This window comes from Gobius niger (genome assembly GCF_951799975.1).
Source record: "Gobius niger genome assembly, chromosome: 1".
In the NCBI taxonomy this organism is placed as follows: Eukaryota; Metazoa; Chordata; class Actinopteri; order Gobiiformes; family Gobiidae; genus Gobius; species Gobius niger.
In genome coordinates, this window is record NC_136852.1 from 50,033,686 (window position 1) to 50,059,243 (window position 25,558).

The 25,558-nt window shown below is 41.0% G+C and overlaps 1 protein-coding gene across 3 annotated transcripts in view; it reads right to left on the reverse strand.

Moving 5' to 3' along the window:
- Window positions 1–25,558, reverse strand: part of sema4c (sema domain, immunoglobulin domain (Ig), transmembrane domain (TM) and short cytoplasmic domain, (semaphorin) 4C) — a 159,462-nt gene that overhangs the window by 27,965 nt on the left and 105,939 nt on the right. For all 3 annotated transcript variants that reach the window (XM_079567376.1, XM_079567374.1, XM_079567375.1), the window contains exons 4-8: window positions 18,303–18,457; window positions 12,808–12,870; window positions 7,270–7,368; window positions 5,988–6,084; window positions 3,922–4,041 (exon numbers count right to left, since the gene is read on the reverse strand). In XM_079567376.1, the coding sequence (XP_079423502.1) occupies window positions 3,922–4,041; window positions 5,988–6,084; window positions 7,270–7,368; window positions 12,808–12,870; window positions 18,303–18,457 (534 nt within the window). The remainder of the gene's footprint in view (window positions 1–3,921; window positions 4,042–5,987; window positions 6,085–7,269; window positions 7,369–12,807; window positions 12,871–18,302; window positions 18,458–25,558) is intronic.

Here is a 25,558-nt window from a genome sequence, read left to right on the forward strand (position 1 = left end):
TTTTTTGGACTTTGGCAGACTTTCTTTTTGGATATGTAGTTTCATGGACGGGCTGTACTTTCAGAGATAAAACTGGCTTTCAACATCATCTTTCAAATGCTCGATTCTCGACGGGAATATTGAATCAGTGCTTAGGAAAATGTGCGATTCTTTAGGGTTTACGATAATACTTATTATATATACTTAGTATATCTATTGCAATTTACCGAAGCCCAATAACTCACTATCCCGCACATAATCTTAAAAAAAAAGTCTTATGAGCCTAGCACAAACTTTGACGAAAAAGTGAAGTTAGAAACATAATACATTTTCTTAACGAACCAGCTTCATGCCACAAGAAGCTGAGAGGTCAGTTTTTATTATCGATCTAAGGATATTTTCCCAGAATCATATCGCCTGAACACAGATTCTTCAGCATTCAAAAGTGTATATGAATGAACATACAGCTTGAGTCGCTCCAGTTTAACAAGCTCTACCTTTACCTCTTTTAGATTCAGTGCCTCTCCTCCCTTCGTCCTTCTTGGATAAAAGTGGATTAGTTTGCATTTTGCTGCACACAGACTGTCTGGGACACCCACGCTGCTGACTGGACGACACCAAGGCCTGCCTAGAAAGCACTATTTAACCTCAATTTTGTACGAAACCTGCCTACACTTCATTTTACCCCTGAACGAGAAGGGTCTCATTTCTGATACCGGCCTTAAGCGCTGTCATGAATAACAATGTGCCTCATCACCAGCTTCTAATGTCACTCCGATTTCCTCTTTTGCCTGTAATCAGTGCCTGAACAGTGAGGCAAGATTCTTTAATAAATAGTGAAATGAATAAACTTTACGGCTATTTCGAGCAGACAGACGACATCGCTCACCATATGAACAATGTAGTTTGAACAGATTACGCTCCATTTAGAGCCTTTTGTGGCAGTATTCTCCAATGTCAGAGATATTTGATTTCAGTTCATGTCGAGCACGGAAACATTGAGAAATTAGACCAGTGCACATCTTCATAGTTCTATATTCTTTCAATTCTGAGTAATTGCATAAATTGGCTACGCTTAAAGTGCATATGACAGGTTTTAAACTAAAATATAGGATCTATTTAGATGGAGGCATCACAACAAGGAGGTATCCGGGCAACTCACAGCTAAGCCACACATGTCTTCTATTGTTCTGGCTAATGGACGTTCACTGGAGAGTAAAGCAGAACTGCTAGCTCTTCCCAGAAGATGGTGAAACAGGGACAAACCACCGTTTCAGAGGATCAGAGGAGCAGAAAGGCAGCCCGCCAGGTTTCCTCCGGTCAAGTTCCTCAGTGGAAGTGCGCTCAGCCGCAGTGGCTCAGGACTAACACCTGAACACTATTTCGTTGTATGCTTGTACAATGACAAACATACATTTTAATGTAGAAATGTTGAGCAGAAAAGTTATGGCAACAGTTTAATTGTTTGCCTCTACCTATGTCACTTCCTGTCAGTGTCCAATAAGGAAGTGAAACTATAAACATCACAAAAATGGCCAAAACTAAAGAAAGTTAAATCAAGTCTAATGTGTCGCATGCACTTTAATGTCTCTATATGTCCTATATTACTGCATGTAGTCTTTGTAAAGTACTTTTTAGACATAGACACATTCTTATTCTACGTTTGACAACTTGAGACACTAGAAAACTGTAATTCTGTCTAAGACTTTCGCACTACTTTGCGCCGTAATGTATCTAATTATTTTCATTCCTCAAAACGCTTCTCCTCCTCCTATCTCTCATTCTCTCGCCGGAAGATAATGATCCGTCGTTTTATCCGCACACCGCAATTCATTTCCCGCTTCCCATTTCTCCTCTTGCGTCTTGCGCATGTTTCTCGCTTTTACACTTTAATGAAATCGTTTGAAAAAAGAAGCCCGCGCCTGTATCACCGCTAATATGATTTCTATTGTTCAAAAACATATTTAATCTCACTCTGCGTGTGGCAATGTCTGTCGAGGTGAAAATTGAAAACCGAATTAATGAATTTTTTGGCTTTCAATAATGGCGAAAATCCTTGCAAAAAAAATTATAGAAATAAAAAAAATCTTGCAATGAACTGCCAAGGTCTAGCTATTAATTTGATAGAAAAATCCAAAACACATTTTCTTGGCTAATATAGTTTTACTCTAAGGACATCAAAATCAACCCTTATGTAGATGATTTTTGTCAGATTTGGCAACCACAAAAACAGAGAAAGGTGCCAAGTCTTGCTGTCAACATTATACTGTATTAGCCGCTAATGCTCTTCGAAAGACATGTAATATTTTGGGAAACGATGAAATTGAGAAGCTAAAATCTCTATTGCTGGTAACTCAGACCAGGAACATACTAGCAAACATGTGTGATTGTGAATGTCTTGCACTACAAGGATATGGCGCAGCAGAAGGCAAGAGGCGACAGGCTGCACTGTCCCAGACCCACATGACAATGCTTTTGAGACATGTTTAGTTTTGCTCATTCTGCTAAACACAGATGGAGTTTTGAGAGATGGTGGCACAGCAAGTTGAAGAAAGTTGCACTGCTCATTGCACAAGACGCTCGATTAAAAGTAATTTTTCTGTTCTCATAAAATAGCAGTTGCATTTTTTCCTTCTTTTAATTTGCTGAGATACAGGTTCCTCCTTCAAAACCATGCACCAAACGCGTCCAGATTTTCCAAAGAGCCTCCATGTTGCTTGGCGTAACTAAATATTGCCAAAGTAGTACTTTAAAGTGCATATGACAGGTTTGAATGCTTTTGGAAATATTTTTGATGGATCATCATTTTTATTTCAGTGAAGCAGCAAATTAATGAAGGAATGTTGGGAAGAAAAGTTATTTTGATTTGAACTTTGAAGCTGGTGAGGGGAGGTAACATAGGTAGAGGTACAGTTCACTCATTTCCCATTGAAAAAGAAGAAGGAGAAGAAGAAGAAGGGGAAGCAGAAGAAGAAGAAGAAGAAGAAGAAGAAGAAGAGAAGAAGGGGAAGAAGGAGGAGAAGAAGATGAAGAAGAATGGGAAGAAGAAGAAGGAGAAGAAGAAGAAGAAGAAGGGGAAGAAGAAGAAGAAGGAGAAGTAGAAGAAGGAGAAGAAGATGAAGCAGAAGGGGAAGGAGAAGAAGAAGAAGTAGGGGAAGAAGAAGAAGAAGAAGGAGAAGAAGAAGGAAAAGAAGAATAAGGAGAAGAAGAAGGAAAAGAAGTAGAAGGAGAAGAAGAAGGAGAAGAAGGGGAAGAAGAAGAAGAAAAAGAAGAAGAAAAGAAGGAGAAGAAGCAGAAGAAGAAGAAAAAGAAGAAGAAGAAGACTAACAGAAGCGCTTTACTGACTCTGCGCCAATGGTCATTCATTTACTAAAACGAAAGATAGATAAATATAATTGTGTCTAATGTGGCACTTTAAATAACACCTCGATGCTGACTACACTTTGTATGGCATAAATATCGTGTTACGCTTTGGTTGGTTGGTGGGTCACTGCTCCTGTCCTGCTTCCCCAATTCGACAGTGTGCTGCTCTCCACAAGAGCGAGTACAATGGCTTTCCAAATAGGACCACATTTCCATAAAAATAAACTAATCATTCGCTTCCTGCTGCAATTGTGTGCGCTACAGCTCTGTTTGTCCGGGGCGACACGAAAACCCAAACTCTCTCTCCCTTTGGCAGTCATTTGGCCCCGTCCTGTTGCCATACAATCTGTGTTTGCTGCCTACTTTCGCTCTGGCCCGGGGATGTCACTAACCTACTGTTCTCCCCGATGCTCCGATGTTGGCTCTTTTGAAAATTAACCTTTGTAACCTCAGCCTTAGGCCAAAAAAGAGAAAAAAAAACAACCTGTGTTATCGTGTAGTCCGTTTTGGCTAACCTTTCCCTTGACATACATACCAAAGCTATTTCAGACCAGATTTTTCATGGAGTTTTCTTCTTACCATTGAGCCAGGCGGGCAGGTACTCGCTTTTCATGCTGTAGTGCTGCTGGCCAAGGTTTCTCAAAATGACTGGCTCTGTTCCAAGGAAGTTGTTGAGCGTTGCAGAGTACAGCTCCTTATCTGTACAAGGGAAAAAAATAAAAAAATCAAGCTTTAGTTAAATATGTTTCCAGATGCTGCAGTAGTCAGAGTTCAGTCTTCTACTTTTGCATCAGCCAAGATTTTGACCGCTGACAGGAGAAGTGAAGAACACAGATGGCTTCTACAACCTGCTAATGAAAGCCTATACACAAACACAGAGGAAGATTTTGTCCTAATAGTTTGTGGTGAGCAAAACTGTGAAGTAAGTGATTAAGCATGTCATAACTTTAAAGCTGAGCTAAGTGACTAATTTCCCTAGAGGCCACAAGCGCCACTGTGTCGTAGCATGTTGCTAACCCTAACCCTTTTTTTTTTACACATTAATTGTCTTTGAGAGCAAATATTACGCTGACAGAAAAGACAAAGGGAGAGAGGGACATTGTACATTGTGCCACAACCCTATTACACAATGGAGATATTTTTTCCACTCAAACTTGGCTGTAAACACTGCTAAAGTGGTGCTAGCCTGCAGTTAGCTTTGCCCGTTAGCCTGTTAGCTTCTTCTTCGTGATTCCATTAGTGTGTATTGGGTCTCCGGGTCGGAGCAGGGAAAGCTGCATGCATGGTTTTCTGGACAGAGACACCAGGGGAGATGAAAAGACCCCCCAATCATCCCATTAACACTTTTTTTTTTTATCCCCAGAGGGACTACGAAAAGGATTTATTAAGGTAAACAAGTTACATAGTACTGCTTTAACCAAGCATGTTGCAATCTCTAAATCTAAAACTTAAGCAGTTTATCAATGAAACTTATTATCTTAGTCAGCACAAATAATCATGTTTACATCGATCAATTTATACAGAACGTTTTCAGCGTAAGTCTACGGGAGAATACTCTGTAAATGTTTTAAGTTGCAGAATAAACTTTTTACCACTAATTAGGAACTCAGAAACTCTCTTGGCAAATGGACATGTGCTTTGTTTGTATGAACTGTGGCATAAGGCGTTTTACATCTTTATTTCATTTCAGGAGGAAAAACTGATCATCATTAAAAGTTCTTTCTAATGTTGTGCGATATGAAGCCAACATGTAATGATTGAGTAAAGTGATGTATTCCATCGATTTTTAGGACGGTAACTCTAAATACTCTCAAATGAAAGTGTAACTGTACCAGAATACAGTGTAAATACATGTATTCGGTTACTCCCCAACACTGAGCAGCATAAATAAAAACAAACCATAGAAATTGGGGTAGATGTCATTTAACATATCATAGAAATTTCCTCTTACAATTACCCTACACAAGTTTGGATGTTGCTGACGGTACAGAAAATGTCACTTGCTCAATAAAAACGCACATAGCTGTATTCACAGAACAATAAATGAGCCTCGATTGTGCAGCTGCAACGGGGGAGGACACACAATGAAGAGTTTTGCTTGTACAGGTTTTGATAGGAGCTGTCCACACAAAAAGGCACTGCGCAGTTAAATTGGACTGCTGGACTCTGGCTGCAGCTGTGTGGCCGTGACAAAACAGATGGGAAATGTTGCAGTGAACGGGGAGGTTTGTGGAGATTTGATGGACATTTTATGCTTGTATCTGAGCGGTGAAAAAAACAAGCCTGCGGGGAAGGAGCAACCGAAGCTGGCCCGGTGCTTTCGGAGAGTTTGATATGAATGTCAATAGACCATGGACAACTTTCTTCAAATAGAAAAGTAGTTTGGCAGCGGTGTCTTTAGGGGGCATTAGTGCTGTACAACTTTAGACAGGTCTAGGGACAACACTTTGAAGGTCTTGAAGATCCTTGGCATAGTCTTTCCTGAATCTTTTGTCACGAAGTTGCAGACTATAGCACATGGTTTTTAGTCATATTACATTTAAAATAGCAATCTTTGAAGTTTCATTAGTTGCAAAAGTTATGGTATTTCCATGTTGTGAAAAAAATGCAAAGGACTTATCAGCCCAGATAAGCGTCATACTCACCAGCTATGAGGCCAGTGTGTCCTTTGGCAGGGTCGTACGGACACTTGCCCTTCCCGTCCTCTAGAGCGGCAGTGTTGAGCGTGAAGTAGTCAGCGTTCTGCACATGCACACGTAGAGATAGAGACTGTTAGCTATATAAATGAAATGGTGGTGGTCACTATCAGTTATGTTCAGTTGTTCTAACACATTAAAACGTTATTATTGTATTGCTGTAATACCACCCCCTGGTGGCCAGGGGTGACTCCAAAAGACACTTTGGAAACCTCCCTAGAATTACTATTATTATTATTATTTTTTTATCGCTATGACCCATAGCTAGGCCGGGCGCAATATTTCTAACCATGCTGGTTTTTGTAGATCAGCTGTAAAAATTGGAAGCCTTTTCAGTGCATTGTCAATCAAGCTCTGGAGCTCTGTGGAGGCTCCGCCCGTCTTACGAGTGCAAAGCTTCCTGCCCTTTTCCCCCTTTTAAAGAAAAGGCTTTGTAGGAGGAGATAGAGCAGCCATGTAAGTTTCACAGACGACTCGGGACCTCTTTACAATGAATGGGGCAGAATCGAACACTGGCAATCTCCTGTATATTAAATCTATGGGCAGGACACTTCATCTGCCTTGCCTCCAGTGTCTGCGTACATTGGTGTATGAATGAGAGTGTGTATGGGTGACTGGTTCCTTGTTGTAAAGCGCTTTGGGACTAATGAAGGTAGAAAAGTTGAGACCATTAACCATTTATGAAGCTTAATTTTTTTGGTGGGAAACCACAAATTTAGTGTTAAGACTTTTTTACATTAATTGTGTTGTTAGGCCTTATACTATATTATACTGTATAAACTATATACTTTCTTAACAATGCAAGAGGGAGTGTGAACATTTTGAATTGTTAGTCATAGTTGAAAATTAATTCCTAATTTAGAAACATTTCTAACATCCCTCTTCATCACAGGGATGAGTTCATGTTTGTGTCCTTTTACAATACACTGAAGGACAAAACTAATTTTATTTACTAATTTGTCTTGTTTTTTTCGCTTCAATTTATCACTGAAATCATTATGCCTTTAGATATTTAATCCATTAAAATAGTTAGAGGAATTAGCCGATCTAATCACTTCAAATTAGGAGGAGACATAAACAAAATCGTGGGGCTATGAGTTCCAAGATCCGAGCGCATCTGCCACAGTGTGACAAAGTCTTTCCTGTTGAATTTGTTTGTGTTTGTCGCCCTGCGCTGGCCCCGGGGCTGAGTGTTAGCGTGTGGCCATGACTCCTGTCAGAGGGGACTCACCACGTAGCTGCATTTGGGCTGGAAGGCGTAGGTGCCGCAGGTGTACAGGTGTGTGTGGTTGTAGCTCTGGAGAAAGCGGATATAGTTGAAACACTCGGTCTGAAACAAAGCGGAGGGACGTGGTTGGGTCAAAAAAAGAAATGAACTAGGATCATTCAACCGGGTCTGCGATAAACCAATGATATTACTATTACCTTATATGTTACAAGGTGACAAATCACGCATGATTGTGGCTTATGAATCAATATTTGACACATGGGGTAAACACTGGGGTCTTGTACTCTATATGGGTCTGTGCGCCCCCGGTGGCAGGACAGGGAATTATAATAATATAATAAAAACAAGATAAAAGCCACTATTTATATCTGGATGCTTTCTATTAAGCAACACAATCTTGGAAACACAAATCAAAGCACTTAGTAGAAGAAGAAAGTGAACCGGATTAATTCAAAACTGCTGGTGTTTTTTAAATACTGCCAATCATTCCTTGTCCACAAATTACTACAAAATTGACACGGCTAGGCAAGCTGCAAATTGACTGTACATTGCCAGTGCTAATATTTATCCCAATTTTCGGTGTCGTTTTAAGTTTTTCATCGCGATCCTGTCTCTCACACCAGCCCAACAACAACAGTTGTTTATAAGATCATTTCCTCTCCAAATATTTACTCAGGAACTGTTCTAAACACACAGTTCGCATGCACAATTATCTCTCTGACTTTGAACGCTACAAAAAAACAAACTCGACAGCTTGTCCTCATCTGCACAATATGCACGTGATTAGGCTCATTATATACACTGTGTTTTATGAGAAATGCCCTTTAATAGTCCGGGCAGTGACAAACCATGTGACTGAATGCAATTGGGAACAGATGCTGGTTTGTAATTTAGAGCGATGAGTAATTCTATCCATTCAGTTGATGTTGGCGATGCTTTGAAAAAACAAAAGAAAAATCCAAACAATACAAGAATATTGATGCTCGTAATATCATTATTTGCATTTTTTGGAAATTTCTTTTCACAGCCTGAGCAAACACATCCCCAAAACTACTGTAATGCGTCTGGCAGCTTGATATGAAAGAGCTTATTGCAAATCTAACACTGGTCACCGTAAACACCATATGGGATTACTGCAAATTATATACATCACCATATGCAGGCAATAGGCTTCTGTTTAACTATAGCTGCGTAAATGGATAATGAATGGGGCTATTTTGCGGAAGATGCTATATGCCTTGTTATGTAATGAATAATATCATTCTGGAGCCTGATTGTGATTGTTGTAGATGAAATAACTAAACACGTGTGCCACCAACCATCCTACTAACTAATAATATTATTTCAATGCAAACAAATCAAACCTATCCAAGAAACAATAATACATATGAATAACTACACCTCATTTAGTCTTAATAAATGATGATCTAACACTTAATTCATCATAAACAATTCATTAGTTAAGTGTGACTAACAGTGATTAACTGCTTAACTACAAGAGTTAATGCCTAACTCATAATGAACAGTTCTTCACATACTTCACTTATTCATTATTAAAACCTCTTAACCCCCACATTAACCGAGTACATTTTCTCCGGCTTTACCCAAATCTAAAAGCTTCTTGAAAAAAGTGTCAAAATAGCAACAAAAACAAAAACAATGAAAGTAACAAAAGCAACGACAAAAACACAATAAACAAGTGACAAAAACGTGATGAAAAAGTGATGAAATAGCAAAAACAGAGCCTCTAAAGAAAAACAAGGTTAAGAGGTTAATAACTACTTCACTACTACAGTTAATGCCTCATAATGAATAGTTCTTCACATACTTCACTTATCCATTGCTAAGTCGCTTTAACTGTGAGTCACGCTTAATTGATAAATTGTTCATGAAGAATAAAGTGTGAACTCAGCATTTATGAAGGCTGTAGTTATAGCCGGCTGCATATATGGTTTGACCCCAAAAAAATTGCTACAAAAGGTTTTTCAATGGTTTTCTGTAGTATCAGGTGTGCTTATTAACATACTAAAAGTCTACCAAAATCTGACCACTGGAAAGGTCTATTTTTCAAGATGGCGTCCAAGAGGGTGGCGAGATCCTTAAAATGCCCATTACTCCTTTATTATTCATCCTAGACAAGTCACTTTGGTGTCTAACCCCATGTTTTGGGTGTCTAGGAATCCAATGGGCTTGTTCAAATTGTAGTCACATGATCACATAATTATGATATACAAATCGTGGACAAAGACTCTATATATTAACATTAGCGAGTTGTCATGGCAACGGCACACATTTTCAATGCAACCTTTGCTTCCCAGAGGCTTAGAGGGGCATGGATGGGCTCGTTTTAAAGCCCCAACCCTCCTCTTCCCAACGCAATAAAAGGTACGTCATTTACTCACGGAGATATTCACTGAAGTCTGCGAGGTGAGCGACCACGTCGGCCCTGACATGGTGGACCTGGTAGGTTTAAACCCTTCCAGGTCCACCATGTCAGGGCCGATGTGGACTCTCTGTTATCTTAGCATTTTATCAGTTAGCATATTTAAATTATAGTGAAAGGATTACAATTACAAAGTGAATACAAATCTTAATTATTTTTGAAGAAATACCCGATGATGTGCACCAGATTTACAAATAGTCATTGTCACACTGTTCCTCCCATAAAGGTGGGTTATGTGGATTGGCACAATTTTCCACTTGACATGGTCCACAAGCAGGTGTGCATGGTCGTCCACATCCTCTGCAACTACACCGTGGTGTTCGGCAGGTAGTTGTGCAATTACAGTGGACCATCTACAGGAGACTTTTCAGGGCAGCAGTTTTAACGGTCAGAACTGGCACAAACTGGCCTGACCTTAGCCATCCATAAACTCCAGTCAATTATAATTTCCCTACATGAACGTCTGGGTCTGATTTCAGTGGCTGCGTTGCATCGGTTAAATTTCAACCTACCATTCAGCGAGCGGGGGAGGCAGATGTTGTAGGTGACGTCAAGCATTTGATAGCTTTGCTTCACTCATTCGGGTGCATTACTTCACGACTAAACGCTAGCGATTGGGTAAAATCAGATCCAATCATTTAAAACTTTAAAAGGAGTTCACCCCTCCCTCCTGAAAACGGAGCACAATTGGGAAAATCCACAAGAAGAAGACTCTCTTTACGAAGTGAGTATGAGGGTATGGTGAGACCAGGTTTCCATCCCCCTCCACCACATTCATGTCACTCGCCTTTCCGATCCATACCATAATCTGGTAATACACTCTGAGCAAATGACATTTATGACAATCTTTGCTTGATACGTCATTATGGTAAAGCAACTGTAGTTTGTGATGGCTACAGTGAAGATCCTTCAGTGCAAAATTGAGTTTGTGGGAAAAGAAGATTTTCTTTGCAGACCATGTAGACAAGAACTTATTGGTCTTGTGACTGAGGAACTGCAGAAGAACAGCACAGGAGATGCAGACATGGACGTTGTGAAGGCTGCAATCAAGGTGTCCCAACATCAGCCCAGGATCTTGATAGACCAAGATATGGACTTACATATTCTTCTTCTCTACTAGGCTGAGGTGAAAAACGGGGACTTCTATTTTCATTTGGACAAATCCACACTTCCTAAAGTATAAAACATCAGCGAGATGAAACAAGTCTTGGGGGGTGACTTGTGTTCTCAGTTACTGTTTATTCACGCTTTCACAGGTTGTGACACAACCTTCTGGAGTTATAGAGTTCCAGAAGAATGAGATATTTATGCACAACTGCCTGCCGACCACCACGATGTAGTTGCAGAGGATGTGGACTACCACGCACACCTGCTTGTGGACCATGTCAAGTGGAAAATTGTGCCAATCCACATAACCCACCTTTATGGGAGGAACAGTGTGACAATGACTATTTGTAAATCTGGTGCACATCATCGGGTATTTCTTCAAAAATAATTAAGATTTGTATTCACTTTGTAATTGTAATCCTTTCACTATAATTTAAATATGCTAACTGATAAAATGCTAAGATAACAGAGAGTCCACATCGGCCCTGACATGGTGGACCTGGAAGGGTTTAAACCTACCAGGTCCACCATGTCAGGGCCGACGTGGTCGCTCACCTCGCAGACTTCAGTGAATATCTCCGTGAGTAAATGACGTACCTTTTATTGCGTTGGGAAGAGGAGGGTTGGGGCTTTAAAACGAGCCCATCCATGCCCCTCTAAGCCTCTGGGAAGCAAAGGTTGCATTGAAAATGTGTGCCGTTGCCATGACAACTCGCTAATGTTAATATATAGAGTCTTTGTCCACGATTTGTATATCATAATTATGTGATCATGTGACTACAATTTGAACAAGCCCATTGGATTCCTAGACACCCAAAACATGGGGTTAGACACCAAAGTGACTTGTCTAGGATGAATAATAAAGGAGTAATGGGCATTTTAAGGATCTCGCCACCCTCTTGGACGCCATCTTGAAAAATAGACCTTTCCAGTGGTCAGATTTTGGTAGACTTTTAGTATGTTAATAAGCACACCTGATACTACAGAAAACCATTGAAAAACCTTTTGTAGCAATTTTTTTGGGGTTAGGTGTTTTTTTTTCATATATGCAGCCGCCTATTAATATGTAAGGGATAATGTATAGAACGCTGGTCATTATCGGGAAAATAAGTACCGACAGGGCGAACCGGACCCCGACGCGAAGCGGAGGGGTCTTGTTTCGCCCTGAAGCTACTTAGTTGAAGGCGCAGTTGGAGGAATGGTGGTGAATCTTTGGGTAAATTGAAAGTCAGACTCACGCTAACTTCACGAGCAATTCCCCCAACTTCTCTCTCAGTGACGGGGACAGATAGTGTCGCTACTACGTACGCGCGGAGTGATATGAAAGCACGAACTCCGTTGCCATGGGCAGCGGTCATTATTTTTTTCAGAGGTCCTTTATCAGAAAATAATGACCGGTAGAACGTTGGGAAATCCCATTCAAATCAACGGAGCGTTCTACTTACGTTGTGAAGAGCCGTATAATAAAAAGTGTTACCGACTCTTCTATTAAGGAGCCAAAGACTTTAGATGACTCTTAACCTTAGTCCACCTCCTGTTATCCTCATGTGAGGGAAACTATTTGCACTTTTGATTTGTCTATACTCACTGTACTGCACCGATCAATAAACACTGTGTCCCGGTGCAATTCTGTCCACTTAAATGTCTCGGAAATCCATAGCCTCCTCCTCCATCACAACTCGCTCTCTCCACTCATAACAGCATCCACTGATGATGTTGTACTGATGCGGTTATTGTTTTGACTTCCTGTTAGCGTCTTGTAAACAGGAGATCAAGACATCAGCCTATTTGCAACGTCGAAGCTAAAGCTAAGGTTGCTGATGGCTAGAGGTTAGGAGGGATAGAGAGAGAGTGAGAGAGAAAGTGCTAATGTAATGACTGGAAGCTGTCCAGGCCTGAAACCTGAGCCTGACTTGACAAAATGTAATTGAGCGCAGAGAGAATGTAGCTCGCGCCCACTGCAGTGCTAAAGTGGCCGAGCGCTGTTTTACCTGGTTGTTCTTCCCCTTGGCGACGCACTCCCTCTTCTTATCTTGTGGGGCCGGCCAGTCAATCTGAAACAAAGAGAGGGAAAAATAGGAGATTAGATCAAAGTGAAAACCGTGATTTATTTTTGTGTTGCTGTTTGCAAAAGGTTATATGGACATTTCATATTCTCATCATTCATGTGCACCCACCTTTTCCTTACACGTACCTTTATGCCCCATTGAGCAAATTGTTAAAGCAGCATTTTTTGTAAGAAGATATTATTGAGGAAGCTAATTCTAAAGCTTAAAAATGACAGTAAATCTTAGTTTGAAAAGTGCTTTATCTTAAAATAACCCACTATAAACATGAAACACAACCTACTTAGGAAAAAAGACAAAAGTATTACAAGAGAAAAACGTACAGACGATATATAGTTAGCCCAAAACGTATTGTTTATTTGTCATTTATTGAAAGTCATAATTGTCAATGTGTGCCGTCTGCATTCTAGTACAGCATTACACCAGTTCATGAGCGTCGTACAGTATGTTAAACACCAGAGTTGGACGGGTGTATCACCAGATGCATCACTTCTTGTGTCTCACATTATTAAAAGCGATTGTTAATGCGCTCCATAAAAGTCGGTGTAATATAGTGTCTTTATGAGCCGCAGGTCTCCACTGTCCGGCCATAAGCTTTTGTTAGATTGTTATTGGGCCAAGTCCAATCTCACAGGTCCTGGATTTACAAGCGGCCCTCCGCGCAAATGACCACTGTTAGTGTTTCTACTGGAGCGGGAAAACTCTTTCACATTTGTCAAGCTTCTCAAAACGTCACACTGTCGTCGTTATGGATTCATTCCGTATGCGGTGGTGGGAAGCTGATGGAGCCACGGACAGAAGCGAGGCGAGGCTGCCAATCTGCACCGGACAACCACCAATTCCCTTCAACGGCTACATCTCGGCCTGTCACGATAACAAATTTGAAGTTCGATATATTGGGGCGGGAAAGTATCGTGTTAAACGATATTATTGACTCTCACGATACTAGATTCTGGCAACTCTCAGGCATAAGAATGACAGTAAACCTTTGTTCTAAAAGTGCATTATCATATCCTACAATACCACACAAGTATCTCAAACAAAGATAACGATAAGTCGATAGAGTAATTATCGTGACAGCCCTAGCTCAATCCCACCTAGGATCTGGAGCAAGGTGGTCCTTGCAAATTTGATGAGCTACTAGAACCAGAAAACTAGAAAAATATCCATTTTAAATATTTTAAATAATGAAGCGATGCCTAAAAACTCCCCTCTTTTCCATTCTGTACTGCCTTTTTTTTTTCAAAATTCATTAGCGGTCAAAGTGCAGTGTTTACGCTGACGCCGCAAAACATCAAACTCCAGCAATTAAGGTTTCCAAATGCAGAAACCAAGTGTCCATGTAATTACCTCCAAAAATAACTACATTTTCCTATCAGGACGCTGCGATCCACACAGACCTTCTTAAAGAAAACCAAAAGGCTGACATCAAGTAGGCAGCCATGGTCATATTCCAGTAATGGCTTTTTTGAGAGCATAATTAGCTGTAACAAGTGTCTTTGAAGTAACCTTTATATTCATCCTGCAGAAAAGCTAGAAAGGTCATCAGTAGACACAATACTTTTGACATAATGAACAAGTGGAAACAGTAGTACACATTAAAATATGAATACAAGCTGTATCGCACGCTATTCTTATAATTGGGCTGATTTTCAGGCCACAAAAATCCACTGATATAAAAGCAGAGCAAAGGCTGAAGGCCTCCAAGGTCTTTCAGTCCAAAACTTTGATGATTGAATGGCTGATATTAAAGAATTCTCCGTTTCTTTTTGCTGGAACCACGAACCTCAATGGACTCATAAAATAGCACAACTCAAGAGGTCTTGCCTTGGCTACACTTTCATAGTTTTCACTTTCAACTAATGTTGGCCACCTCTTGTACAGCTTTGCTCATTTGACAACCTTGAAAGAAGATCTGAAGTCCAGTAATGCAGAAAAAGACGATGAGACCAGCAGAGGGCAGCAGTGAACAGCTCCTATATGGATTGGGATTTGGGTTGCTTTTGTAGAGATTGGGATTATACCGTATGTCTAAAATGCGCAAAACACGCCACGAGTTTTATTTGTCATAACCATATTAAAAAAAGGAAATGATTGGTTTATTTTACACTATTGTTGGTCAGCGGCGTCTACAGTCACCTCAGTTAAGTTTAATTACTGTGCTCATGCCGATAATGTAATCATGATGTATCTGTCAGTATCATGTGCAGCTGTTGGCATTCCCAGACATGCTCTGCACAAAACAAAACTGATGAAGATTGAGGCAAAGACAGAACAGAGAGGTACAAAAAACCCATTAGACAGAGAGAGGGAGGGAGGGAGGGAGAGAGAGAGAGAGAGAAAGAGAAAGAGGAAGAGAGAGAAACAGAGGGGGCAGAGATAGAAGAAGAGAGAGAGAGGGAGAGAGATGGAGCAAGATAGAGAGAAGAAGTGAGGTAAAAGAAGAGAGAGGGAGAGAGAGGGAGAGAGAGAGAGAGAGAGAGAGAGAGAGAGAGAGAGAGAGAGAGAGAGAGAGAGAGGAAGAGAGAGAAACAGAGGGGGCAGAGATAGAAGAAGAGAGAGAGAGGGAGAGAGATGGAGCAAGATAGAGAGAAGAAGTGAGGTAAAAGAAGAGAGAGGGAGAGAGAGGGAGAGAGAGAGAGAGAGAGAGAGAGAGAGAGAGAGAGAGAGAGAGAGAGAGAGAGGTAGCTAAACCATAGGAGAGCAGTGTCCAGATGGTGACAGACTGTGCGACATATCCCAGGTCTATACACTGTCAGAGTCTATCCAAAGAACACGACACACCGGGGAGGACAACAGGTGTGTTAGCATTACAGAGGACCGGCGCGTCTCAAACTGTGGGCCACGGGCAGCTGGTGGGACACAAGAGTCTGTCATGGAAGTGATGTAGTGAAACTCCAGTATAATAATCTAAACCTTTTGTACAGTTTATGTTCGGCACTGATTTGTTAAGTGCCAGTTTCAACCTGCTTCAGTCCTAGATTGAAATCACCCGTTTCAAAATTCAGAACATATTTTTGGGCAGTCCAGTTTCTCAAAGGGATCATGACTGTGGCGCTCTCGGCCCACTGACTTCAAACTGCAGTGGGGCTTTAGACCCAAAAATGAGCCCCGAATAGACCTGTTTGAGCCCCGGTTTAGTCTCAGTCTTATTTCTCATTTCATCCCTCTCTCCTGGTAGGTGTGACCAGTATAATTCAATTACTCTGCTAAATCAGATAGCAACCCCCAAACCACCACAGGCCGCTCATTGCACACCTCCATTAGACCTTGTAATTGTATTGATTGTAATTATTGGAACTCTGAATTGAGCCTCCGAGGGTTTCCAATCTCCATAATCATGACTATAAATGCAGATGTTGAGGGCAGATGGGTAGAGCAATGAATTACACTTACTTAAGTCAATCTTCTACACAAATTGTACCCACCATCACATTTACTAAAGCTAGAATAATATTAATCTGAAATATGAAAACATATGCTTGAATGGAATATGTACAATTGAAACTTATTTTGGTAAATTTGCCCAATGAGTGAATAGATTATGTACGTCCTACCTTTACCTGCATTGCATAACAGATTTGTTTAGTTCAATACAATTTACTTTTGCCACTTCTTCAATTTCTATGTCATTATTGTTGTTGTTTCAATATAGTTATAAATTGTGTACTTCTCTATTTTGCAGCCACTTCTTGTAGTTTCAGTGTTTGTTTATGAGCGACTATTTCTTGCTCGACAAAGAAATTATACTTCAAGAATACTTTCCAACAACTTTAAGAGTGTTCGTAATTAAAACGATTACAATAAAAAATATGTTGTAAACCTCCAGGACGCAAAACAAGCGTGAGCGCGTCCTCCCACGCAAGCCGCTGCTGAAGACGGCGGAGATTTATACTCACTGAAGCCAATGTCGCCACTTACTACAATCAGAAAACTTGGCAGCTCGGTGATCACAACATAACCCCTGAAGCCTCGAAGCAACAGATAACATAAATAATGTTTGAATCGACTAATAACTTGGCAGCGCGTCTGAAAATGCAGGAACTCGGGCCAAAATATTAAACGTAGAAATGAGGCTTGCGGCTTTTGTCAGCAGTGATTTTTTTTTTTTTTTCCAAATTCAAAGTTGTCTTCAAAACTGAGCCTTTTGTTTGATGAGCAGTAATTAAGGTTTAGTTTTATTCATATTTATTTATTCCTACATTCATTTTCACTAGCGAAAGCCCAGAGGAAACCTACGCAAACAGAGCTCCACACAGTCTGCGATCCGAGATTTGAAACTAATGTCTTCAATTGCCTTTTACTTTGACATTACTTTGACACGCATGAACCTTTCAACACTTTCTAATATTGACAAATGGCGGGAAAAAGAATCCCTTGAACCACAGTATAGGATCCGTTTCGCTCGACTTAGATTAGATTGTATCACTGTTTTGGAAATCAGTAGTAACTTTTTCTAACACGGTCTTTAGCAACACTTTGTAATACTTTATTTGAATGTTTAATAAGCTCATAGAGATAGCGATGCATTTTACCAGATAGGTAAGTTTCCATCTGTAAAAAATGCACTATTGTTTAAATGGAAGATAATTAGCGCTTTCCGGAGACAACTGCTTTTAAAGAGCACTCAAGGCTGGGCTCAAACTGCCTACTTATCTTATTCCATAACTAGGTTTCAGGCTATTGAATCAAATGCTTTGTTTTGTCGTGGAAAAGACCAATAACATAATGTTTTTAGCTCCCATTGTTTATGATTACCTCCATTTAAATCATCAACAATAAACTGTCTTTTTAAAGCTTCAGAATGGTTGGAGGCGTGTGTTGTTTTGTTGTGCTCGCTGACACGTCTAAACCATCCCTGAAGCTTGTTAAACCAATGATTTCTTTACGACAGGTTTGACCCGGCGTAAAGGACACATCTGAAGTAGACTCCTAATTGCCCGACGTCTTGATCATTTTAGCGTCAGAGGAGATCGAACATTTCATGAAAGACGTATCATGTCGCCCAATAAAAGCGCCAACATTAACACAGGCATTTATTAAAGCACTTAGGCTCTGCGGTGATCCTCCAGCCAGTTTTGCTACGTGCCGTCCTTGAAGCCAAAATGAAAAATAATAAATTAAGGTCAGTGTGTAAGTTAATGGCGCGTCTGAGACGGAGATTATGGCGTGTCCCAGCTAAGCCTCTATAAGCTTTTAAATATGAAGCTAATTTCATTAAGCTAATGTAGCCTGGCACTGGACATAATTCAATTTGGGTGGCTTTGAGATATTGATTTCTGAACTATTGACTGTGGAACTCGAAGTCAATTTCAGGCTATTCTCACGATTCAACAGGACTTTGTGTGAAATGACTTTGTGTCAAAACATTTGATCAAAGCTTCTAAATCACAAATGTTAGTTGTTGCTTTTGGGTTCACCTGTGGTCGTAGCTGCCTGCTGATGTCATTGGGGTCCAGGGCGAACAGTGTTTCTCTCGCTCCCACGTACAGCACCCTCTCGTGGTCGGACAGGGTCAGCATGCTGTAGTTAAACACTCCCGGGACGGTGAAGCGCGCCATGCTGTCCAACACATCTGCAAACGGGACACAAAACAATCACGTTACTGATGAAGAGCAACGGGACTCACACTTGGAAATAATGGAAGTTTAGCTATAAGAAAAACTGTACATTTTAGGTCATTTTATAGGTATACTGAAATATTGGTATAATTACAAGTCTAAGTTCTTCCTCCCAATGTGCAAACGTCATACAGTATTTGTAAATACTATAAGTGTAACTCCTAAAGACTTCCCCCCGCTCACTTCCGTCAATAACCTTTAGGAGTTACTGCGCGGACGTCGTGCTCCTCGTATCATTACGCCTCAAAATATAGTACCCCTTTTTATCTGCTTATAAAATCGACATGTTACATTTCTGTGTAAATATACTTCGCTTGAAAACAGCTTCTATCGTGAGCTTTTTTGGAGCTATATGACATGTGGGAGACAAAGCACAAAGCACGGACAAAGACCAGACGGGGATATATTAACTCGTCTAAGGTTAGGTAAGAACATATCTCAGTATGTAAAAATGGTGGCCTATTCCTTTAATGGATCGGTTAATGGATTTTACTTTGTGTTTTGTGATCTAGCATTTTGTGTAGATTAACAGTAGAAACTACGAGGTGACCATCTTGAAAAATATAAAAGTTGAACATGTTGTGAGATGTAATAGAAAAGATAGAAAAGACTGAAATTAAAGCTTAAAGCAGTACTAAGTAACTCATGCCCCTAGAGGCCATAAGTGTCGTAGCATGTTACGTTTTTTTTTCCTCATTAATTGTCCATGTAAATACTACGCTGACAGACAAAACAAAGAGGAAAGAGGGATATTGTACATCCGATTACACAATGAAGATAATTTTTTTCACTCAAACCTGGCTGTAAATACTGTTTAAGTGGCGCTAGCCCACAGTTAGCTTTGCCCTTTAGCTTGTTAGCTTCTTCTTCGTGATTCTATTAGTGTGTATTGGGCCCTCTGATCCGCAGACGAAGTTGCAATTTTGCATTAACACTTGTATTACCCCCAGAAGGATTACGAAAACGATTTATTAAGGTAAACAAAAGGGTATAAAGACAAAAATGGGATCATTTTATAAGCTGCCCCCCAAAAACAGAATGGAGTGATTGGGACAAAAACAGGTGACAATATCCAAACATACACAGTTAGGACACTCAAAATTTAACATTTTATACAATGAGAGAGGATATTTTCTTGTTTCCTATCCTATATGCATCTCTAATGTTTTTAAACTCTTGGCAACATTGAAAAGGAAGAACCTAGCATAAATATACTGCTGTGCAGCATTTCAACCTCAAAAGACTCACAGAAACAGAGTGGCGTTAGGAGAGTTTTATTGCACATGAATCATAATTGGGGCTCAGCCCCCGGCGGAAGACAAAATTAACAATATTAAATACATGGCGATGACAAATGATTGACTGAGTTTTCCCCTGGAGTCTGGTGGTGGTAAAAGATGAGACCTGGGGCGGACAGTTGACAACGACGAACAGAGCCTTGAGATGAAGCTGCAGGTGATGAGGCAACAAATGAGAGCTGCAGGTAGGTCTCCCAAGTTGAATTTGCACAGAAGCTTCATATAACCAAAAGGCAGTGTAAAAACAATAATCTGATTCCAGACCACTTTGACCAAAAAAGCCCAATCAAACGACTATAGCCTTCTCTTCTCTCTGTGGTTCAAATACCCAATGAGGTCTGAGCTAATCCATGCATTGACTTTAACTCTAAGCAACTGAAGGGCCCAGTGCGCCTCTGAAATCAATATTAATGAACATTTAGAAATAACATGACGAATGGCTGCATGTAAAAGAGGTCATTTGGAGCCGGACCTCTGGAGAACGAATGACTACAGTTCCCATGAGGCCTCGGCACATTTGCAGTTAAATTAGCATTAGCTTTTAGCATTCCGGTCCCGTGTGCGAAATGGCCCTTTGGCTGTTAGTGGTCTCTCATTCTGGGTGGGGGGGGCGGGAGCTAGTGGAACAAATGCCTCCCCATTTCACGGCCACAAGAGGAGCCTTTCACACCTCTGGACCGCCGAAGTCTGAGCGGCAGAGCGAGATTGAAAGTCGGCATGAGACTGTATAGACCTATCAATGCTCACAATGCTGGAGAAATGCTTTTTCCACAGAACATGCCTTGGCAAGTACGACCACATAAGATGCACTGAAATGGAGCAAATGACCGTGGTATTTTCCCTCTGCTGTCTGCTCCATATTGCTGCAATACAACACTGCTATTTTGAACAAGAAACTGCCAGTTTTTACATTGAAACAGCCTTTTTGTGCTTCTGCAGTATCCCTTAAGACCAGCTCATTAATACAACACAGTGAATCGAAACATCTTGCGCTGTTTACTCCACTTTTGCCAATCTTACTTAATTTCGATGTTAAACTTTTAGGGCGGACATCACTGTGTGGACCTTATCACAACATGGGCAGGTCCTCACAGCGCCATTACCTCGTGTTTATTTGCACAGTTTGTCTAAACACACCGGCATCTTATCTGCTTTATGACGTTCAGATCTGGACCTTATCGGACGTGGCTCGGCTCCTGCTTTGGTCCGTCCCAAAGTAAACACACAGAAGGAATTTGGGAAGATCTCTTTTTTCGGCGCAACAATAATTTACAACAGATCATGAACCCTGATACTGCGAGTAAAAGCAAACGCTCTGGGGTATGAAATTGTGAAATGAAACTAGCAAGATGCAGGTTGTAATAAAGCACAAACGGTTCACTAGCACATCAACATCCGAAGAGTTATGCTGTCCAAGGGATGGCATTGATGTAAACAGATAAATATGAGTAATGTAGCCCTGTTAAACATTATGAAACGTTAGCTGTACCCCTCCTGTGAGAGGCTCTCCCACATTTCCCCTCGTGAGCTACTCCTACGAAATAAAACAGCAGAGAGCTTTGAGCATATTTGACTAACAAGTGGTTAGTTGCCAAGATTTCAACACCAAGAAAGAAAATGAATTCTGTGTTGTAATAGTCTTGTCAAAAAGTTCATTGTTCATGGCTCTATCATGGTGCACAAAGAGAAAGAAAACATCTATAAATGACCTCGGAAAGACGAGTTGCATCGCAAACATCGAGCTTATGCTTTAGGAGCTTTTCTGGTACAGGCTGGACTTGTTGTTGGAGATGGATGTAAGAGGAAATTATCAATGGATTGGTATCAGAAAGCTGCCATGTTGCAGACATTACCAGCTCAATATAGGATGATTATGTTTTCATCCACGCAAATCCAGATAAAGCAGCATTAGACGGTCGGATATATTTCACATGATTGATTAATTTATCTATCTTTCTTTTTGCAACAAAGCAGCCAAATCCATTCTGTATTCTATGCTAGACTATTTAGGAATTTATAGTGCTTGTATTATTGCTAAAGGGAAATGAGCCCAGTGTGACACGTGGGCTGAATATGTAGCGTGTGACAGCCCATAATGCGCGGTAATAACGGGTGTGAATCTGTGGGAGTGATTAGGCTGTTATTTGAGCCGCGCACAAAACGCAAATCGCATTTTAATTCAGGCAGAAAGCAGGCCTTCTGCGGCGATGAGGCGATCACCGGGGCATTAGCCAACATTAGCCTGCTTGTAAACTCCGACGCCTATTATTAGACGTCAAATGGTCGAGTCGATGGGATTCCGAGCAGCGCTTTGACTGAGGTGATCTTGGGTTAAATCAATGGCGGGGATAATTGATCTTTTCACAGCAGTTAATTATATCGTTTTTAGATGCTCTGGCAGATGTGTCACAAATGGATGTTTTGTGATGCAATAACTGCTCATCGATGCACTGTTTTTGTGAGTTGGTGGGAAAGTGAAGTATTAAACATTAAGTCTATGACGGAGTACACCACATTTATGATTTGGATGATGAAGGTAAGAAGAGATACATATTTTCAATCACTTTTGTTCAGTGATTTGATTTAAGGGCCAGTTTGAGGCCATAGGGCAGTCATTTGACATCTGTGGCCTAATCTGAAGAACATATAAAAACAATATTGTGTGTAAAGTTTTAGAGATTATTACACTTCCCTGTACTCCCTGTCTCCAAATCTTGGCTCAGCCCTGCACAGAAAGGCCAACACTATTTGGGGGTCAAACCAAGCCATTTCTCAGGTTAACCTCAGCCACAGATCTGCCCATTCAACCTCAATATGACCCACAATTTAAATCTTAAAGGTGCACTATGCAACTTTTATGTAAAAAAAAAAAGTTGATATTCGTGTGTATTTGACCTTTCAATGACCCCGGTTTCGGAATGAAATGGAGACGGTTCAATCAGCAGTGAAAACCTAAAAAACAATTAACTCAACTTCAAATCATAACAAGGCAACCCAAGAAGCGACTTCCTGTTTCGATCCAGCATGACAAGATAAAAGCACACAGCTCTGTTAATAAAGCTAGGCAGAAAGAAAGAACTAATGAACTGCTGAACAAAGGAAAAAGATGGTGCTTATATCTAGGCGTGCTGGATCGAAATATGAAGTTGTTCAGATTTGAAGTTATGCACAGAGTCAATTGAACCTGGAGCGTCCTACAGGACATCGGGATGGGAAGTAAAGGCACTCGGCTATCCACCAAAGCATCCGCTGGTTCCCTGGAAGGTCAAATACATTAGCCTGGTAAACCACACCCACTTCTTTTCTGTGCGAAAGAAGGTGGGTCTGGAAGTGACTGATTGGCGGCTGAGGCTGAACCAATCACAACCGTCACAGGCAATTGACAAGGTTACGTCACTCACTGCGCCTCTATGTTGTAGTTCTATCATCAGTGACACATGCAGAAGTTATAAGTAAAAACTAATCATGGATAAGATCATGATGAAGGAGTCGAGGATTGTGCCTCGGCGCTCTCGTCAGTTTAAATTGCACTACAGCTGTCATCATGTCCGCTAATTGCTGGTTGGTTTATTTCACTGACAATCTGTGCGCGTTAGGCCCGCCCCTTCATACTGCTCCAATAGCTCCGTTACCAGACTAACTTCCCTGCATGGAATGGACCTTTAACCCTCTAATTGAGAACTACTACAATGTGTCGATTTAGACAATGAGTAGATTTAGTGTGAATGCTAATTTTGAGATAAGAGCAGCCATAAATTTACAGAAAAATCGATGTTGTTTTCAGTAATCAATACAAGGATCGTCGATGGCCAAGATCCGAGCATCATATTTTGACTTTGTCAGACCTTAATCTCCAGGGGATTATCTGAAAAACATCCTGTCTGGGTGTCTGATTTATAAAAAGCTCAGTCTTCCATACAAAATTAGACACATCCACCTGCTGTTTCTTCATGTTGATTATTTGTCTAAGACGCCGCAATAACATGCACCTCTCAACTCCCCCGACGAGAAGACAACAAAGGAAAAAAATAGGTGCATCGAAGACAAAGCGGGACAGAAAAATAGATGTTGTTTAGTTTTCATTATCTGTGCCCGTGCTACTCCTCGTCACCTTGTTCCCACTATCTCGTTTTCTCTCTCTCTCTCTCTATTGATGGCACATGTTCACAATTGAACAAAGAGAGCCCTCTCCACACAATCTCGGAAACGGAATGACTATATTTACTTTTTTGCTCATAAATATTTCTTGCGAATTTTTCCCGGTCTGAAAATAGCAGCTGAAATCCATCGAGGCAACAGCAGGAAGTGATTTATGGCGTGACTAACTGGTCATGTGACGCGCTGGCCTAGTTGGGACCACTCGTAGATAGAGATGAAGCATGGGAAAAGGTTAGCCTGTTGAAGCTTAAAAGTCGAGAGATATGGTGCATCTTCCCATGTTATTGCGGAGAAGCCCGACACTGGAATAGTTTAATGGGTGCTCAAAATAAAAGGGAGAATATTGAGAGCAATGGAATGGGTCTGCGGTTGTTTTATAGCTGGGGTCTCCAAACTTTCTTACACGGTGAACTACTTTTACATAACAAAACCACCAGAGACACTTGTGCAACTATGCGACTGAGGAAGAGTTTACCCAGGAGAGTTTGTAGCCAAGAAACTGACTTGAATTTTGTCCTTACAGTATGCACTGTAAGGCACTGTACCCATTTTTTTGTCTAATGGTGAAACAAAAAAAAATGGTTTGTCCTTTTTTTGTATATTGTAAACATAAACATTTGTCCATCTAAAGCATCTCTATCAATTTCATTAAGTTTCAGGCTAGTTTTGTAGGATTTCTGTGACAGTGACCCTGAAATGTGACCCTTCAAATTGTGAAACATACAAACTTGTCTCTGTGAAGACTTTGAGAAGAAGAATCCACAATTAACATTTAAATTCATTTCAAAAATCAGGTATAGGGATTATGGGGGCAAGGTGGGTGAAGTGTCTTGCCCAAAGACACAACGGCAGGTGGCGGGATTCGAACCCCTGACCTTGCGATCATGAGACGACCCGCTCTACCAACTCGGGAACCTCTGGCGTAAGAGATATTCATACTGCCCTGTTCAATAGGGTTTCACACCAGGTCACAGCAACGTTCAAAAACTTTGACAATCAACACATTCTGATTCAGAAGCTCTAGTTCTAGATATTCAGACTTACTTTTGCATCGGGGGGGAAAGCATTTGGAAAAAGGTAGATTTACAAATGAGCAGTGGACTGTTATTACTCCCTCCAATATTCTCCTTACAAACCTTACTGACTGACAGCTTGAGTTTACAACTGAGCTGCACACACGAGGATAGCGTTACCCTCGAAGACTAGCCGCTTGAGGCGTCGCTGGCCCCAACCAAGCCATGCACCGAACTTCCCAGACGCGCGGAGGTGACACTACAGTGAGGACGAAGTGAACAAGCGATAGAGGGCTGAGAAGCAACCGGGGACCGGGAGCAGGGAGTCTAAACAGAGGAGGGACTGTGAGACCGTGAGAGATGAGAGCGGGCGCAGCAGAGAGGCAGGAGCCACCTCTGGGGATCTCTGAGCACATCTGCTGCGTTCCACACAGACGGGCAAAAAAAAAAAGAGAAAGAAAAATCGCTCACACAAAAACTACACTATGGAGAACGCTATTGTCTATGCATGTGCACTCTCTCTGCGCACACTGCTTTACGAGGTAGTTTTTCATTGGCACACTTAGTCCTCCATCGTTCTCCAGAG